Raw genomic sequence first — 14,960 nt, 5'->3', positions numbered from 1 at the left:
TTAACAAAAAATAGGTCCTTTATTCTTTTGGCTTTAAAATGATATGACCACATGAGCGGACAGTAGTCACTTCTTGCATGCAGTTCACTTAAAAACACTACAAGCGCAATGAGAGATGGCTACTGATTGCTTCATGGTTTGTATCTACAGATATGGGACCAAACGTGTTTCACCGTAAGTTACAGTGCAGCAAAAACATAAAAAGAAAACACCTTGAGGAAACCTCAAACTCAAGGACATCATTGAAAGGCAAGGACTGGGAACGAAGTTTGAAATCCAACCTGATGGAGAGGAGAACAATGGCCGAGGAGGAGGTCAAGAGCAATGGAGCGAGGATCCAAGGGAGCCTGGACCACATGGGACCTCCCCAAGATGAAATTAACATGGGCTGACCTATGGAGGCTAGAGCCTTTCTGGATCTTCTTCCTGCTAAGGGCCGTCTAAGACACCCTTCCAACCCCTGTGAACCTGCACAGGTGGAGCAGAAGAGACGGCCCGATGTGCAAACTCTGTGGGCAAAGGGCACCAAGATTGCTCCAAGGCTGCCGTCATCACGTAATGACCAAAGGTTGAAGTTTTGCAACTGCAGCAGAACATAAACACTCAGGTTACATATAAACACAGGCATGTGCAGACTTTCTCTCCCACACAAGCTTACATGTATGACTGCCACATGTGGCATTACAAAGCAGTGGATAAAAAGTGCTCTAACGTAAAAATGTGAGATGGGTACTGTGGCCCCGGATATTATTTACACTACAAATACAACAAGAACGTCACACAAACAACTGTGGCATTATAACCTTTAAATGTGACATGTTGTCATTAGAGCAGTTAGAAACATTTTCCTTTTTTAGTATATTTTATTACTTGAGATCATTTCTTTACAAGAGCTCTGCTTGAGATGGGACGGAGGAGAGAGAGGAGGAGGACAAGGAGCCTGTTAGAGGAGACACTGCAATACGACAGTGGATGAAATGATCACATGTGCGTGTCACCTCGAGGAAATCACTTCGACATTTTTGGGAAACGTACTGATTTGTCGCCAAGAGTTAGATGAGGAGATTGATGCTATTCTCGTGTTTGTATCTTAGCTGAAGGAGAAGAAGACAGCAGAAAATAACTAGTTCACTGCAAAGCTGAAAAATGCTTTTAATGCCCACAAATTAACATGTCGCTTCTGTTTAGCTCACTAAACAACTAAAATGTCAAGGTTTACTGGAGGTTGCGGAACCAGTCGAAGATCATCAGTCCAGATTTAGTAGTTTTGTTGCTCTAATGCCTGGAAGTAATATCTTCTCTGTGGACCTTAAATTTACTCCACATGCTTCCTCTTCTCTCACATTTTGTTTTAGTTTTTCTTTCTTTTGACAAGTTTTTCAAAGCTTGATTGAGGATCTTTCATATTAGCAATGAAGTTCTTGTTTTTTAAAAATTTTACTTTTATATTACCGCTTTTACTTTATCAATCATCTGATTGGGATTGTTGCTGTTATGACGATGGCGTCAGGGCCAAGTGTCGGGGGACTTTATCTATCAAAAGAGTCAGAATCTTGTGTTGAGCATAAACAAGCCTTTATGGTCGCCAGCAGTTAAATTCTCATCTCACTCTCGCAAAAATGAAACCAAGCATGTTTCCCTGAATGTCAAACATCTCATTCCTTCAGCTTGCATACATTCAGCTTCTCTGAATTTAGAGACGTGTATTTCGTATTGAAATGGGGGAGACGGCCATTAAGACAGAAGCACAATACAGATTTCAACAATCACCGGTGTATGTGTATCTGTCCATTGTACTTGATCTAGCGTTGGCGCGTGGCCCTGACCGTGCATGGTACGAGCTTCACATGGTTGTCGTAGTTTCCAGCATCGACTTGTTCTGCCCTTGGTGATTTTACAACAGTGAAAGCAGTGGACACATTCTCACGATAAAGACACAAAAAAGTAGAAAACATTCTTTCTCATAAAAAAGGAAAATCTGAAAACCAAAAGAAAAAGAAAATGCAGAGTACTTGTTAAGTGACACAGCTATTGTTAAATTCAAGACACTGGATTTATATTAGTAGCAGCAGCACTAGCTACAGACAACTTAACAGTACACTCAAGTGTGTCAGATAGTAACAACAACCAATAGGAAAATCACAAGCGTTTTGCAGAGAGGCTTTTCCATGTTCCACTCAACTCTGGCAGTGTCTGCTGGATCATTCATTTCCACATCTCCGCTCTGAGAGTATTCATCAAACCACACTACTTCTTAGGCCTACCTAGCGAAGCATCCTCAACAATCAACACACAAGCGGAGGTCTATCTACCCACCCTCAGAAGCTGTAAACAAATTTCTCTCATGTCTCTGATTTTAACTCTTAGTTTTGTTCCTTTTTAAAAAAAAAAAAAGTCTATTTCTTTCGTTCTTTCGAGTCTTTTCCTTTGTTTTCTTTTTCCCTGTTCTCCTTCTCATATTTGTCCTTGTCCGATTTCGTCACGCTGTTGTAGGAGGGCGGGGAGGCTGTGGATGGCGTCATGTCTGTTTTGTCTGAGGTGGAGTTCTCGGTGAACTTGCCGATGACCATCACGTCCTTGTCGGGGTCGCGGATGCCCTCCTTCAGCTGCTCCTTGTAGAGAGTGGACGCCTTCTTCATGGCCAGACGGATCATGTAGCGGCGGAAGGCTCTCTGGATAATTATGGCCGACATGTCCTCTTGTTTGCGACGCAGGGTGGTGGTGATGGGCTCATAAGACACCTTAGAGGGGTTGGAGGCCATGAAGCGCTCCTCCATCTGCCCTCGCAACACGTCCATCTCACCACCTTCGCCCAACACACGCTTGGTGAAGGCGAACAGGATGTCGAGACAGTGGATTCGCTCGCCACTCACCATCGGCAGATCCATGGAGATGAGCTGGATCATGTTGGGCTTGGGCATGCGCAGCGGCGGGTCTAGAGCGTCCGCAAAGTCAGAAAGCTTGCTGTACTCCATGAACTGAGTGGCATCTGGATCGAAGCGCTCCCACACCTCGTAGAACATCTCGAAGTCGTCCTCGCTCAGCGGCTCGGCGCTCTCCTCCGTAGCCACGCTGAAGTTCTCCAGGATGACGGCGATGTACATGTTGACCACAATGAGGAAGCAGATAATGATGTAGCTGACGAAGAAGAAGATGCCCACCGACGGGTTGCCGCAGTTCCCTTTGTAAGAATTGCCCGGGTGCTCCATCTGGCTGTCGCAGTCGGGCTCCCGTTTGTTCAGTATGGGCGCCAGCAGGCCATCCCACCCGCCTGAGGTGGTGATCTGAAACAAACAGATCATACTGTTCCCGAAGGTCTCGAAATTAAACATGTCATCGATTCCTGCTTCACGCTTGACGTAGGCAAAGTTGGACATCCCGAAGATGGCGTAGATAAACATGACAAGAAAGAGGAGGAGGCCGATGTTGAACAGCGCGGGGAGAGACATCATCAGGGCAAAGAGAAGCGTCCGGATGCCCTTGGCGCCTTTGATGAGACGGAGGATGCGGCCTATCCTGGCCAGACGGATCACTCGGAACAGCGTCGGGGACACAAAGTATTTCTCGATAACTTCGGATAAGAACATACCTGCAGAGGAAAAAGAAAAAGAAAATCACATTCAGCATAAAATTTAAAACTGCAATTCCACTGGAAAGCAAAGACACCTTCAAATATGTCCTCACCTACGATGGACAGGATCACCACCACAAAGTCAAATATGTTCCAGCCAATCGTGAAGTAATAGTGACGCAGGGAGATCATCTTGAGCACACACTCCCCAGTGAAGAGCACAATGAAGACCATGTTTATCCAGTAGAGGATATCGTCCATATCCTTCGCCTGGTCATCGGTCTCCACCATCATGGTCACCATGTTCAGGCAGATGAGGATCATGATGACGATGTCGAACGCCTGCTTTGTGATGCAGTCGAACACGCAGCCTTGAAAAGCATTCTGAGGGAAGAGGAGGACGAGATTTTACATCTAGTCCAAGAAGTGACAGCAGAGCGGAGCATGAAATCTGAGCATGTCGGGTCTTACTGTTGGTCGTGGTATAGGTTTCTGTGGTTTCTTGGAGCCCAGCTTCTTCATGGCGTTGTAGTATTTCTTCTGTTCTTCTGTCATGAAAATGTCCTGACCTCCAAAGTAAAGGGGGCACAGAGAAACCTGGTTATAACCGTGAACCTTAGATATGTAGTTTCTTGATTATGTGTTAAATGAAAGTCTGAAGGAAGAATTTGTCTTGACCCAGGGTACATTTTGTTCCTGCTTAAAAACCTACATGGTAATAAATACGATTCTGATTCTCACATCAGAGCATGTACAACCACAGATTTTTGACATTCTCCTTCCTTTCTAATTTGTATTATTTGTTATTTAATCTTTTTCCAGAAGAGGGGATGGATCTTCTGTATCCAGACGAGAGCAGAATAACATCAGTAATAATGCTTTTTTTTGGAGTCAGCACGGTCGCTGTGCTCTCATTAGTGAAAGACACGACTTCTCCCGCTCAGTATCACACTCTGAGTGCATGATGCACGTCTGGAGGGAAGACTGGTGTCAACACTGAACTACCATCTGTGTGACGCTGTGGCTGTGGGGCTGCTGAAACACACCAACTGATGAGGTGTCTCAGTCAGTCAGTCAGTCAGTCAAGTCGTCCCCAGTGGCCGCACGCAACCCCCTCCTCACCTCTCTCTGCCTCTCACCCTCCCCCTCTCTGCTCCCTACTCTTTGGGCACTGCCAATCCTGCTTGTTAGCGCTTGGTTGAATGGAGGGCAGATTTCCAAACTGCGTTCTCTGTGACACTGTATGTGTGTGTGTGTGTGTGTGTGCAGGCAGGGTGTTTCGCAGTGAGTCATGCAGCCTCAGTAATCCTCGGCAGGGGTGAGGGTCCTCAAAGTGCTCCAGATAATGATTATTCTGCAGCTCAGTTCTTTCTTTAAGAACAGCTGGGGCTCTGCTTTGGACAAATCTGTGCTTCATCTTCCATAACTTGCCTGAGATTTCATGTTTAATTTCAAATATCACCGTATCAATTCAAGCCAGGGCTACATTTTTTTATTGATTCCTGTAGGATGTTTACAATATCTGTTCATATTAGAAGTATGAGTAGCATGAGCCATCTTACTACAGTACATACCAATTACTGTAAGTATCTGATGTTGTGAGACTGAGATTTTAATTACTCAATGCAACTTATCTTTTTCTTCTGCTGGTTGAAGTTGTCGATGATGACACCAATGAACAAGTTGAGGGTGAAGAAGGAGCCGAAGATGATGAAGATGACAAAGTAAAGGTACATGTACAAGTTCACTTCATATTTCGGCTGATCTTCCACCTGTAACAAGCCAGATTAATACAACTTTAATAACTCTGCTATTTAAAGTAAAAGAAATAAGCTGATTGTTCATCTGGTAATTTAGTCGGGCATAAAAGTCACTTACATCTCGAGAGTCCACGGCTGCATACATTATGTCCATCCAACCCTTAAACGTTGCCTTTAAGGAGGAGAAGAGGAAAATGTTAAAACTGCTTGATTATCATATAGAGAAGTTCGACCTTTTCCCGAAACTCACCACTTGCAGCAGAGCCAGATATCCGGCCCCTACGTTATCAAAGTTGATTTTGACATTCTTCCAGCGGGCGCTGTCGTTGACCAAGTTCAGGCATTCCGTCTTGTTGTTGACGATGTGGATGGGGAAGATCTCGTCCGAGGTGGTGTTGACGCAGAAGTAGTACTTCCCCGCGAACAGGTTGACGCCCATGATGCTGAAGATGAGCCAGAAGATGAGGCAGACCAGCAGCACGTTCATGATGGAGGGGATGGCGCCCAGTAGTGCGTTCACCACAACCTGGAGATGTCAAAGCACACAAACTCAGCGCTCTCCTGTCCATGTCTGATTTTGGATAAGTGGCCATTACATCTAATCACTTAACTGCTCTTAAATAAGATACCTGGTTTGATTGATGCCTTCAGAGCTAGAGCCAACACTGACTTACTAATTCAAAGTGTTCATACATTATTCAAAGTTGTGTTTAATATGTTACGTGTGCACACATGAAGTTCTTACCACCATGCATGTCTACAGAGAGAATTTAACAACATGACAGTTGGAGAGAAGAAAGTGGAGAGGTGAGAAAGTTAACATTTGATAGGTAAGAAAGCAAAAAAACTGAAAAAAAACCTTAGAGAGGCGGGATGAAGTCACAACATTTTGTTTGACTGCAAATGAAAAAAGACACACAACAAAGAAAAACATTACAGGTCAAAGGCACCACACAAGCAACATCAGAAAACAGCAGTTTACAGTAATCCAGTGACACGATGTGAAGAGAGTCATGCAGATAGAGAGAAGTACAGAGCGGAACCGCAAGGAAAAGATAACATTACAGGAGTCAGCACAGGCGTCAGTCTTTTTTTCTGTCTGTCACATGTTAACATGTGGAAATATAAATCATACTGCAGAGTTTTCCACACAGCGCTACGTGTGCATCCAGGAACGTCTTAGTTTTCATTTTGGTGCCTATTCTCTCCAAATCCCTTTTATTATCATTCAGCACATTTTCAATGTCTATATGTCGAACATAAATATTTGCAACACTTCCTGAGCCTGTGCCCAGTGTGGATTAAGAAAAATCGAAGCCTTCTTGTTAAAAGTTAGATAAAGACATGAAAAATCTGCTGACTACTAATCTACTGCTCATTAGCTTGTTTGTAGAATAACACTAATTTAAAGTCACTTGGGTTCTTACCCTCATGCCCTCAAACCGAGACAGGGCCCTCAGGGGCCGGAGGGCTCGTAGCGTCCTCAGAGATTTGATAGCGGTAAGCTCCGAGTAGCCCAGAGCGTTGGCTACGAGGCTGACCAGGGACACCTGAGGAGATAATGTCAGAGAGTAGCAGGGTGAAAGTCGAGACATGAAAAAAAAGCTCCTCTGCAAAGTGCCGGCCACATAAGATGTGTATTTTCCATTAAGGATTCATCGGAGCAGCAGTAAAGACAGCATGGAGCATTAAAAATGAATCACAGACTGTGACTGTGAATGTCAAATGGAGACAAGATTTCCACTGCAGGAATCCATCCAATGATATACATACGTCTACAATGAGGAAGTCAAGCCAACACCAGGCGTTGGTGAAGTACTTGACGAAGCCGTATGCCACCCACTTCAGCAGCATTTCCAGGATGAAGACATAAGTAAAGACCTTGTCTGAGTACTCCAGCATCGTTTTAACGGTCCTCCGCTGCTCGATGTAAATGTCCTCGAACGCCTGTGCAGAGGGGAAGAAACAAGATGAAGACTAATGGAAACAACGAGGTGTGAATAAGGGAATTCTGGGACATCAATAGGATTTGTGGGTTAAATAAGCACAAGCAATCAACTGTAAATACACATACATACATCAACGTTTGCTTACCAGTGCCCCACTGCTGAGCAGGATCATAAATATGATGAAGGACTCAAACCAGTTGTGCTCCACTATGATGAAGCAGGTCTTCCTCAGATTCCACCAGGTCTTATAATGGCTGCCCTCTTCATTTATCTGGCAGCACTGGAACCTGCTCACACAGCCTGCGGGTAAAGGAGATGGATGATAAAAGAAAAAGTCCAGGACCATTCTGCAGTCAGGTGTCATTAACACGCTGCAGAACAGGAGAGTTTATGTCAGCCTCGCCCCAGCATAAAAACTTCAGACTCTCATTTCATCAGTTTTCTTTTCTTTTTGGTGTTTGTTTTTTTAAATCAGGTTTTTACGACAGTAAAGTGTTATGGCCAATTAAATACCTGAGATTTCACCAATAACCTTTTTTTTCCTGTAATTTTTAAATGACCAAAATAGTAAACATTTCACAAATATAGAACTAGAGGCACAGGTTCTCCTGGCTACAAACATAGTGATCACTGCTCACAACCGTGATGCAATACAATATCAGCACAACAACTAAACAACAATCCTATTTGTGACATTCTCAACATAAGGCAAACGCTACACCTCCAGTCTCCTATCACCAATCCACAAAAGGATGTGTTTATTTAACGTTTTAGTCATGAATGACTGAAGAGGTTTGCACATTCAGAACTGCGCTGGGGCTCTGTCGGATAAAATGTCAGGTTACATTTCAAACCAAGAGAATCCCACAGTCTACTTCTCTTTCTGTCCTGCTGAGCATTTGTATTCACTGTCATTCAGCACACGGGTGCTGAGCACAAGCAGTTAATGCGATTTACTCCACGTCTCGAAATGTGTTGCTGAAGCGTTTCCTCTCCCACCTCTCTCGCGCTGGCCCAATTTTACCCTGTCTACCCATCATACTCCCTGCCCATCACCCTTGCGTCCGTCTCACCCTCAGTGAAGCAGGCCTCCGGGTCCATAGACTCCTCCGGCTCCAGCTCCACAGAGTCAACCCCATCTCCTGGGGGGCGAATATCAACCGTGCTCCCCTCTGATGAGCTCAGACGCTTGGGCTCTGCGTCGAGCTTCTGCACGGGCCGGGAAGAAGATGAGAGGTTAAACTGCCGAGTCTGGAATCACAGAGGATCAGTGGTTATAGGAGCCAACCTTCTGAGCTGCTTGTGATTCTCCAGTCACTCCAGTGCCACAACTGTATACCTGACACTGTGATAACTCACAGAGTTGGGCTCTTTAAAGTCACTGTATCATCATCATCATCATCATCATCACATGCAGCATCGATCAAATGTACCTACAGGCTTTGATATTGGTTTTATCTGATGGCTCAAATCCGATTATGTGGGAACACATGACGTGGGGAGGTTAACCGTATGGAAATGCTCTGTAGGTACATTTGATGTGACCTCAGTTTGAGGAAGAGTGCATGCAGTATTCTGGTGCATTATCAATCCAAGCCTGAAATAGAACCAAGCAGAACATGTGCTCAAGTATTTTCATGTGCACTGAAAAAATGATCCCCAATAAATTTGTCTGGAGTTTGTCCTATTTCCAAAATAGTGGAAAAACAAGTGTCCCCGCCCTCAAAGCTAGAGTCCGCCCACAGAATGAGTGCTAAGCCTTTTCCTCAGTGACATGAAAACACATTATTTCCATTCCTTGAAAGCAACAAGCTTCTTCTGTTTGTGTTGAAGTAGACGGATAACCACATTAGCTTACCAGCAAAAACCAGTACTGTGCACTGTTTATAAGACAGCATGTGGTCTGGCAGTTTTCTTCTGTTCCCATTTGTAAGATAACACCCATGCATACCCAGAAAACGTAACAGGACTAAGTGATGTGCAAGTGTTGCTCCCACTCTCTCCTCCTCTCTTAACCCATGAAGTTATCTTGCAGTGATGTACATTACAACATCATCTGTTTTTCTTTGGGCAAACATGGTGCTGCGTAGCCTCGTGTCTGATCTGTCTGGTGTGTGGAGGATAGGAACATGTCATCCTAGACAGTGCAGCAGCCCTGATTGCTGTGGGACCCAGCTAATACAGCATGGGAATGATGGAAGCATGCTGCTCACGAGTGCATCGTTTTCTGGAAAGGCGTTCCCCTTCCTGCTCGATTTCTCCTGCAGACCCATCTTACCTCCTCTGCACATGGGTGATTATTAATACTCTTTACCTACCGTGTTTTTATCACTATAGAAAATGTCCGATTTTGTTGGCTATAGTTCTGCAAGTGACAAGATAGTTGCAGCGAAACGAAAAAGAATAACACAGGCATAAAACACATGAAAGAAGCCAAATATAATTGTGTGTTGTTTTTTAATTTCATAATTTCCAATTCTATATTTAAGATAACTGCCGTGTGTTATCTGTTTTGCAACTCTGCAAGAATCTGCACCGATTCATTTGTGTTTCAATCTCCTTGGAAAGAATTCTGTAAAGAATCTTCCATGAAAATGTGAATATCCCAAAAAACAAGTATTTCTTGTGTGTATATGAGCTATGAACCGGACAAATGAATTTTATCTGACTACAACAAAATTCATTCCTCCATTCCATCTCTCTCAATTTTTTTCCTCGTCTCCTCCTCTCCCTCCACCGCCTCTCTTCCTTCATTCTCAAGCTCGGAGTGTCGGATTCCAATCAAGTCCCAAAAACCAAGTGAAAACCAAGCAATGAAATCAAAAGCAAACATGTTAGATGAGTTTGTATATCAATGGAAAAAAGGTGGTGTTGCTCATTCCTAATGGTTTGTAACTGCAATACAGCCTGATGTTTGGAGATAAATCATGAAGGGGGGGGGGGGGGTAAAGGGAAAACTTACAGCATTGTGTAGGCTGCTGTATGGGAGAGGGGCGGGTGGAGTAAGAAAGCAAAGAGGGTGGGGTTGGGGACGGAGGGCAGACCAGGCAAAGAACGAAAAATGGGCAATCCATTGAAGGTATGAGAAAACGTATGTAGTTTGTCTGTAAATGGCAGAGGCAGTCCTCATGGTTAGTGCTATGGTACAATAAAGGTGTCTTACAAGTCTCCTCTCAATGAAAACCTTGAGAGCGTCTGTGACACGGCTGCAATAACAAACGGGGGTTAAACAGAGTAAGTCATACACACCAGTCAGCCCACAAGGCACAGTGGCCACAGACAACATTTCCCTGAATGCATTTTCCTGAGAAGACGCAGTACAGATCAGCAGGACGCAGATTTTATGTGACATTCATCTCTCACAACAGGCACAGAAACAGCATAAATTCATCTTCACTATCTATCTATCTATCTATAGATCTATAGATATATCTATAGATCTATAGATATGTATATATAATTCACCAGTCCCTTGCTACAGGGTGTTAAGTCAGAGAGTCACTGCATGATCCATATATGGAACATTTGGTGCCACGGCTAGAAATAGTCTCCAGAGTTGTTTTGAACCACAGAGAATTGGCACCACACCCACAGTGGCAGGTTGACATCATCAGGAAGCAGCGTCCCGACGCTCTGTCAGCCTGGCAACATGTAACACAACACCTGGCATCTGCTCTGTGGCAATACATTAAGAAAAAGTATTGATTTTGTTCAAGATTTTTGTGCAGCAGACATAGATCTTCTCTAAATTCTAGGTTTGCTGCTTCATTAATTTCATCCTAATACATTACTTCCCACCCAAGGTGTTACATTAAACTCTTTTGCAGGTGTATGTGTTGGTGAGTCAACACTGTACTCAAACACAGAAACACAGAGACACACACAAACACACTCTAATGAGCACACCTAGAAAGTGAAGCTGTTACACAGGTCAAAAGCAAGTAAGTCATTATTTGTCAATACCAGCAGATTCCCTCAATATATTCCGACTTCAGTTGAAAGTAGCGTCGGGAATTATTTGTTTTTTTCCAATATTGGTGATACTGGTGGTACTTGATAATTGATCTTTAGACCTAACTGGTGCTAGAACCAATAAGAAAAGCACTAATTGACAGTCGAAGATAAGAACAATCATTTTTATTGCTAAGGCAAATTGGAAGTTGAAATTGAACATATTAACTTATATCATATACATACTTAACTTAAACTAACAATATAAATAAGCCAACTACAATAATTTAACACTAAATAACAGTTTCAGTGCTTAATACAGCAAAATAGTCTCCAAACCTGTCTTGTTAACGTGTGCAGATGTTTGTGTTACCTATCAGTACGGATTCTAGTAGGGACCGGCCAAGTAAGACTTCAGTACCCAACCCTACTTGGGAGTCAGCTACTACACATATAAAGGAACTAAACAGACAAAAGCTGCACGACTCGAGAGATTTCCCTCAACCTGACAGACACGTCGATCGTTCATTCATCTTACCTCCTTGCTGCCCTCTACGTCCGACGAGTCGCTGCTGAAATCTTCTGTGTTCAGGTTCTCAAAGTCTGACTCGCCCACAGCGATGGGCACGGTGACCGTCAGGCTGGGGTTATGAATAAATGACATGTAGTCACATTCCTCGATGGGGTATTTCACCGTCATGTCCCTGACCCCAACCACCAGCCCCCCTCCTGGCCGCCCGTTGCCCTCCGTCATGTACACCCTACTGGGCTCTTTGGTGATCTCCAGTGACGTGTGATTAGAGATGCAGTTGCCCTTGCCGTTGCTGTGCAGTTCGTCCAAGGGTTTGCTCTCCTCGGCCAGACCGGACCCCTTGCTGCCCCTGCTGAAGCAGAGGCTCTGGAGGAACTGCCGCACAGTGGATTTGACAAAGGCGAAAAACCGCTGGATGCGGCCCACTGCGATCTGCAGGTTGTTCATCTCGCTGTCGTCGTCAGTTGCTGCCAGGTTGTCAGCGCTGAATGAGCTCAGGAGGAGAGCCAGGAACAGGTTTAGGACCTGGGAAGAAGTGCACATCATAAACATCGCTTCATGTTCAACTAGCTGTGCATTCTGTGATGGTACTGGACAAAGTATGGTTTAAATCCAGAGCCCTATTCTGAATAAAAGAACTACATCAGGGGATGAACGAGGAAGCACGACATACCACAAGGTTTCCAATGACCATGACCATCATGAAGACTATGAGGCACATGGTCTGCCCTGCCACCTCCATGCAGTCCCACATGGTCTCGATCCACTCTCCACACAGCACCCGGAACACAATGAGGAAGGAGTGGAAGAAGTCATGCATGTGCCAGCGAGGCAGCTGACAGTCGTCGGAGATCTTGCACACAAACTCCTTGTAGCTCTTGCCAAACAGCTGCATGCCCACCACGGCGAAGATGAAGACGATGATGGCGAGCACCAGCGTGAGGTTCCCCAGAGCGCCCACCGAGTTACCGATGATCTTGATCAGCATGTTCAAAGTGGGCCACGACTTGGCCAGTTTGAAGACCCTCAGCTGTTTGACAAGGAAAATAGAAAGGTCAGTATTTCATAGATGAATAACCATTATCACCGTCAGGTATTAATCATAATTAAAATGCTTGGTGTAAGTTTTAAGGAAAAGACAAACATTGAATAGTAATAATTATGTATAACTCCTAAACACAGTGCTTTTTAAATAGACATATATTTACTTTGTTTAGATAGTTTTTATTCTTATCATTTTAAGTTGTAAATCACCTTGTAACTGTTCTATATAAATAAAGTATTATTATTTCTATTCTATATTATAAAAAATCATTGACTGTGGCCTGAAAGAGACCCGCTGTACTGCAGCACATCTCAGGTGAGCAGAGAAAAACAAACCCGGCCCCAAAGGCCTCAACAACTCTCAGTGGAGTCGTTCACAAATTGCACAGAAGCTTTCGTCACCTCATTAACACGACAGTAATCAGCCTGACCTTAGAAGTACAGGTTCCTGTGAACTCTTCATAAGATAAATGACGTTATGTACTCAGCGCTCTCACCAGTCTGAAGGAGCGGAGCACAGACAGGCCTTCCACATTGGCCAGGCCGAGCTCCATCAGACTCAGACTAACGATGATGCCGTCAAAGATGTTCCAGCCTTCCTGGAAGTAGTAGTAGGGATCCAGGGCGATGATCTTGAAACACATCTCCGCTGTGAAGATACCTGTGAACACCTGATGGGGGAATAGCTGAAGTTTGAATCTGTGTCATGAGATATATTACAAATTTATTTCTGATTTAATCCAGTCATAAAACACTTGCCAGGTTTCCAACCGAGAGCACGTTGTTGAATTCTTTCGTCATGGGGTAATGCTCCATGGCCATGAACAGGGTGTTTAGGACGATGCAAATGGTGATGGCCAGATCCACGAATGGGTCCATGACCACCATGTTGACCACCTCCTTGATTTTCAGCCACGCTGGATAACAATCCCAGATCAGACAGGTGTTGGCGAATCGATACCAGCAGGGGGGGCACTTCTGTCTCGACTCTTCAAGCTCTGTAAAAGAAAGATGAACACGTTCTGTTTTCATGCTCCTTTAAAGTTAAATTCTTAAAAATCTATTTGTGTCCTTCTCAGTATTCTCTCCGGAGTTCAATGCAAGTCTGACAGCAGCTTAAAAAATATACAGTCTGATCCAAACCTTCCATGGTGTTGGTGAGGATACTGGCCACACTCATCGCTCTCTGCCGACCCCCTGGTTCATCGAGATAATCCATGGATGGCTGGTGAAAGCCTGACCGGCGTTTCTTCAACTCAGTGTCTGTAGTTGTTCCCTGGAAATAAACAAAGAAAATACTAAGAGAAAAGATTTATGGCAAAATGTCTGAGCACAGAGGGACGGATGAAGAGAAGGTGGGTTGAGCAGATCTGGTCATCTATATTTTCTTTACGCAATTTCCATCCTAATATCAAATGGTGTGTGTGCATCTAAAGTCTGATACATCTCACTCATCTGTGATGTAGAGCTTAAGAGAGGGAGGATGAAAATGTTAAAAAAGTAAAGTATTGGATCATTTAAAAATTTGAACCAGAGATTGGCAGCAAATCAAGGAAGGAACTTTGGGATAAAAACTTGAAGGAGGTCAATGGGAAAATAAAGCATGAAACAATAAAGTCACCTCAGGCAGCAGGAGACCTACAGGGGAGGTTGTTACAGACGTTCCACCGACCAGCGACACCACGCCGTTGCAGTCGACGGCACAGTGCATCTTCCCGTTGGCGGGCAGCATGACCCGAGGCGCCCCGAGGCTCGTCTGGCTGACGGCACTGCAGCGGCGCTCGAGGCGGCGCGGAAGGAACAGGGAGCCGCGGCGACTGTCACTCTCCTCGAAGGTGCTGTGCTCATCGTCAGCGAAGTCGTTCTCTGAGCCCATGTCGCGCGCCCGGCCGCGGAAGCTGAAGAGGCTGGCACGGCTGTTCCTCCGAGGAGATAGCAGGGATCCGCGGATACTGAGGAGAGACTGAGAGAGAGAGGGAGAGAGATACAATCAAAAGAAAATGGGGTTTGAGGATGGAGGAAGGAGAAACCCTGAAATACTTGAGGAAGACTTTTAGCGCTCTGAGGTAGTATCGAGTTAGACTGAGACAGAAACAGAGGAAAAAATAATAAAACATAAAACTTTGATGCATAATTACTAAAGGCTGCAGGGG

At 44.5% G+C, this 14,960-nt stretch overlaps 1 protein-coding gene across 8 annotated transcripts in view; it reads right to left on the bottom strand.

Moving 5' to 3' along the window:
* The window catches only part of LOC109643339 (sodium channel protein type 2 subunit alpha-like), a 30,670-nt gene continuing 15,710 nt past the window's right edge, over positions 1-14,960 (bottom strand). For 5 of the 8 annotated variants that reach the window (XM_069520579.1, XM_069520580.1, XM_069520581.1 and 2 more), the window contains 16 exons: positions 14,429-14,770; positions 13,951-14,083; positions 13,567-13,805; positions 13,305-13,478; positions 12,437-12,793; positions 11,770-12,288; positions 8,354-8,531; positions 7,426-7,580; positions 7,105-7,278; positions 6,759-6,881; positions 5,582-5,857; positions 5,450-5,503; positions 5,206-5,343; positions 4,043-4,147; positions 3,685-3,955; positions 1-3,589 (listed from right to left, as the gene is read on the bottom strand). In XM_069520579.1, coding sequence (XP_069376680.1) covers positions 2,397-3,589; positions 3,685-3,955; positions 4,043-4,147; positions 5,206-5,343; positions 5,450-5,503; positions 5,582-5,857; positions 6,759-6,881; positions 7,105-7,278; positions 7,426-7,580; positions 8,354-8,531; positions 11,770-12,288; positions 12,437-12,793; positions 13,305-13,478; positions 13,567-13,805; positions 13,951-14,083; positions 14,429-14,770 — 4,431 coding nt within the window. In that variant the 3' untranslated portion in view covers positions 1-2,396. The remainder of the gene's footprint in view (positions 3,590-3,684; positions 3,956-4,042; positions 4,148-5,205; positions 5,344-5,449; positions 5,504-5,581; positions 5,858-6,758; positions 6,882-7,104; positions 7,279-7,425; positions 7,581-8,353; positions 8,532-11,769; positions 12,289-12,436; positions 12,794-13,304; positions 13,479-13,566; positions 13,806-13,950; positions 14,084-14,428; positions 14,771-14,960) is intronic. The other 3 variants (XM_069520584.1, XM_069520585.1, XM_069520583.1) reach the window with 2 other exon arrangements.

Source organism: Paralichthys olivaceus, chromosome 24, assembly GCF_024713975.1.
Source record: "Paralichthys olivaceus isolate ysfri-2021 chromosome 24, ASM2471397v2, whole genome shotgun sequence".
Lineage (NCBI taxonomy): Eukaryota > Metazoa > Chordata > Actinopteri > Pleuronectiformes > Paralichthyidae > Paralichthys > Paralichthys olivaceus.
The sequence above is the reverse complement of the archived record's forward strand: the minus strand, read 5'-3'. Positions and strand labels throughout refer to the sequence as shown.